At 43.6% G+C, this 4,105-nt stretch overlaps 1 protein-coding gene across 1 annotated transcript; it reads right to left on the bottom strand.

The window, feature by feature from the left end:
- Positions 1-2,197: 2,197 nt before the first annotated feature.
- Positions 2,198-3,806, bottom strand: LOC109765786 (uncharacterized). The gene is made up of 3 exons (XM_020324558.3): positions 3,645-3,806; positions 2,707-3,553; positions 2,198-2,256 (listed from the first exon to the last, which is right to left on the bottom strand). Exons 1-3 carry the CDS (start codon positions 3,804-3,806, stop codon positions 2,198-2,200), a joined length of 1,068 nt encoding a protein of 355 aa, XP_020180147.2.
- Positions 3,807-4,105: the final 299 nt, after the last annotated feature.

Here is a 4,105-nt window from a genome sequence, read left to right as displayed (position 1 = left end):
GTCCTTTGCTACAAAAAGGATTGGGCCACCTTGCTGCACTTTATTTACTTTTGTTACTTGTTGCTCGCTACAAATTATCTTATCACAAAACTATCTGTTACCTATTATTTCAGTGCTTGCAGAGAATACCTTGCTGAAAACCGCTTATCATTTCCTTCTGCTCCTCGTTGGGTTTGACACTCTTACTTATCGAAAGGACTACGGTAGATCCCCTATACTTGTGGGTCATCAAGACTCTTTTCTGGCGCCGTTGCCGGGGAGTGAAGCGCCTTTGGTAGGTGGAATTTGGTAAGGAAAAATTTATATAGTGTGCTGAAATTTACTGTCACTTGTTACTATGGAAAGTAATCCTCTGAGGGGCTTGTTCCGGGCATCTTCACCCCGACCAGTAGAGCAAAGAGTTGCTCCTCAACCTACTGAACCTACTGAAAATGAAGATGTTCACTTTGAGATTCCTTCGGGTATGTTAGAAAAACTGCTAGCTAATCCTGTTGCAGGAGATGGAACAAAGCATCCTGATGAGCACCTAATATATGTGGATGAAGTTTGTGGATTATTTAAGCTTGCAGGTATACCCGGTGATTTTATTAAGAAGAAGGTCTTCCCTTTATCTTTGAAGGGAGATGCATCGACATGGTATAGGCTATGTGATGATACGGGATCATGGAACTACAAACGATTGAAATTGGAATTTCATCAGAAAGTTTATCCTATGCACCTTGTTCATCGTGATCGCAATTACATATATAATTTTTGGGCTCGCGAAGGAGAAAACATCGCTCAAGCTTGAGGGAGGCTTAAATCAATGTTATTTCATGCCCCAATCATGAACTTCCAAGAGAAATAATTATTCAAAGTTTTTATGCTCGGCTTTCTGAAAACAATCGCACCATGCTCGATACTTCTTGTGCTGGCTCTTTTATGATGAAGACTATTGAATTCAAATGGGATTTATTGGATAGAATTAAACGCAACTCTGAAGATTGGGACCTCGATGAAGGTAAGGAGTCAGGTATGACACCTAAGTTTGATTGTGTTAAATCTTTTATGGATACCGATGTTTCCCGTAAGTTTAGCACTAAATATGGACTTGACTCTGAGATAGTAGCTTCTTTTTGTGAATCTTTTGCTGCTCATATTGATCTCCCTAAGGAGAAGTGGTTTAAATATCATCCTCCCATAGATACTAAGTTATCCAAGTGTGGTTGAATTGACAACTCAACTGCTAATACTTGAGAATATTCTTTGGCTCCCCTTGTGTCGAATCAATAAGTTTGGGTTGAATACTCTACCCTCGAAAACTGTTGCGATCCCCTATACTTGTGGGTTATCATTCCGCGAGAGGCATGGTTGTACTTTCGCCAGAGGCACGGCCGTGCCTCCTAGTAGATGAAAAAAATCTTCTTTTTCTCCTTCCGCGAGAGGCACGGTTGTGATTCCGCAAGAGGCACGGGCGTGCCTCTTTCGGAAAGGGAAAACCCCCGTGCTCCCGATTCGTTTTTTTCGTCCTGTTTTTTTCGTGAAAAAAAAGTTCAACAAAACCTATCAACATGGATACTAGTTTCGGAGATCTCGACGCGAGGAATCCAACGGTGAAAACGGTTCGAGATTTGGACGCATGACTTAAAAGATAAAACGTTTTGAATAAACGAATCTATGAAAAAGGGAAAACTCTCAGGTTTCGACAAGTGGCGCCCATGCAGCGCGCCACTTGTCACAACCTAGGAAGGTGGGAGTGATCTTTGCAACGAGTACTCCTTAACTAGTGATTTTGTGAGTTCTGAGACCGGGAATCCTATTAATCCTGCTCGATCGCTCACATATGGGCTGGCGCATATTCTGAAAAAGGTTTTTCTTTCTCTATGTGTTTACTTTCTTTTGAGTTTTTCTTCTTTTTTTCATTTTGCAATTCCTTTTTTTTGAATTTTTGGGAATATTTTTTGAAATTTGCAAACACATTTCGAATTTATGAATAATTTTCGAATTTCATGAATAACTGTTGAAACTCATGATTTTTTAAAGTTTGGAACAATAATTGAAACTCGTGAATATTTTTTGAATCGTTGGTTTCTTTAATCAATGTGGGAACAATTTTTGAAATTCGAGTTGTTTTACTAATTGATGAATATTTTTTGGATTGACGATTTTTTAAATTCATGAACTTTTTTAAAATTGGGAAAAAATTGTTCATGAACATTTAAGAATCGACAAATATTTCTTGAAAGTTTGGAAAAGTTTTGAATTCATCAACATTTTCTGAAATTCAAAAATATTTTTTGAATTCATAAACATTTATAATCCACGTTCATTTTTTAAGTTGCTACAGTGATATGTTTGTTTTCTTGGAAAACAAGACTCAAAGCGGGTCGTCTATTATTTTCAAAACTAAAACCAGTCTAATAGTCTGAAATCACTAATTAAAGAGTACTCTTTTCAAAGATCACTCGCACATTCCCGGGTTGCGATAAGTGGCGCACTGCATGCGTGTCACTTGTTGCAATTTGAGAGTTTTTTTTCATATATTCATATATTCAAAATATTTTATTTCTTAAACAGTGCGTCCAAATCTCAAACCGTTTTCACCGTTGGATCTCTCGCGTCAAGATCTTCCAGCCTAGATCCCATGTTAATTGGTTTCTACAAACGAAAAAAAAATCAAACCGGGAGGAGGGAGCACATTTTTCCTTTTCGAAGAGGCACCCCTACCCCCAATCTTTGCCTCCATGAGAGGTAAATTTGTCATGCCACGTGGCATCTTAATCTCGCTCCAATCTTTCCTTTCCATATCCACTATGACTATTACCGAATAACGAGTAGGGAAATGCATAGTGTTATTTAGGAAGGTGCTTTCCGAATAACTAATTGGATATGTACTGAAATCATTGTGTTGTGTGAAAGTCCATCCTCCAGTATCTGATGAGTAGATCATGTCTGCCGACAGGCCATATGTCTGACATGAGTTCAGGGGCACCAACACGACGAAGCGGGAAGGAATGGCCGCGTCAGAACCCAAAAAGTATTTGCCTGGGCGGAAAAGCGGAAGGTGATCAGGCAATTCTATAGGAGACAACGAAGTCCACTCCTGAGTGGCAGGATTGCAGACAACGTAATCGAATTCGTCGGCCTCAGGCCATTCAAAAAATTGCTCGGGTTTTCCTTTGGGAAGAGAATTCCAACCGAGTTGCTTGGGATAGGGAACTTTCCAGCATTTGCAAAAGAGAAGGCTGGTGCTGCACTGCGTGACACTGAAATGCTTATAGCTGCTGCGTAAGAAAGAGAGGTCGGGGTCGACCATGGGAGGACCTTTTCCGGACAAATTGTGGAAACGGAAACCGTGATCATTGTAGAAGAAGCCGGACATGGCCTGCGGTGACCTCTTGCGGATGTGGGAGTAGTAGCAGAGGGCGAGCCACTCTTTGGACACGCACTTGAAGCGGCACAGCGGCCTGCCGGGCACCCGTGACAGGATCTCCATGAGAGCGTCCTCCGGAAAGCTCGCTGCTGGAACCTCGTCCTCCTCCTGCCGCACATCCTTCAGTTTCTTTTCCTCCTTCTAAAAATGGTAGTATAAAGAATTCATTCAGTGATTCAGGTTCCCGGTACCAACTTCGAGACCTAGGATTGGAAGGACGATGTGAGCAAACCTCAGATGCCGTGGGAATGACGGCGAGGCCTCGCAGCAACGGCAACGGCGCCGGATGCGGAGAACGGGATGGATCTTCCTCGTCCCGGCCTCCGCGGGCGGCTGCCGGCTCACCGTAGCCGTGCTCGCCTCCGCTACCTCCTAGCGGCATTGCCTCCTCCATTTCGGCGCCCTCGGCAGGGGCCGTCGCCGGCCGGCGGCACAGGTCGGCTCGTCGAGGGTTTGGAAAGGGGATGGGACGGGCGGCGGCGACGTCTGTTGTTTCGTCATGTGGCGCTTCTTAAGGAAGCACTGAGAGTCAAGATGACCATCCTGGTCGCGGTAGCCATAATGAGGATGAGAGCAGTCTTGACCGTCAATGGGAGTGGGCAAGAGCAGCAGAGCACTGCAGCGGGAAAGAGTCGAAGCGGTGCAGCAGGCGACATAGCATGAGCTCAAGCAGTGAGCGCAGAGGGAACCTCA

Source organism: Aegilops tauschii, chromosome 7, assembly GCF_002575655.3.
Source record: "Aegilops tauschii subsp. strangulata cultivar AL8/78 chromosome 7, Aet v6.0, whole genome shotgun sequence".
Lineage (NCBI taxonomy): Eukaryota > Viridiplantae > Streptophyta > Magnoliopsida > Poales > Poaceae > Aegilops > Aegilops tauschii.
The sequence above is the reverse complement of the archived record's forward strand: the minus strand, read 5'-3'. Positions and strand labels throughout refer to the sequence as shown.

What these genes read in the sequence shown, in the direction of transcription:
- LOC109765786 (XM_020324558.3), bottom strand. Translation starts at nt 3,806, where the DNA reads ATGGAGGAGGCAATGCCGCTAGGAGGTAGCGGAGGCGAGCACGGCTAC. An exon ending in TCATTCCCACGGCATCTGAG is followed by an intron (nt 3,554 to 3,644) that starts GTTTGCTCACAT and finishes TACCATTTTTAG; the next exon opens with AAGGAGGAAAAGAAACTGAA. An exon ending in CATGGAGGCAAAGATTGGGG is followed by an intron (nt 2,257 to 2,706) that starts GTAGGGGTGCCT and finishes TTTGAATTTCAG; the next exon opens with AAAATGTTGATGAATTCAAA.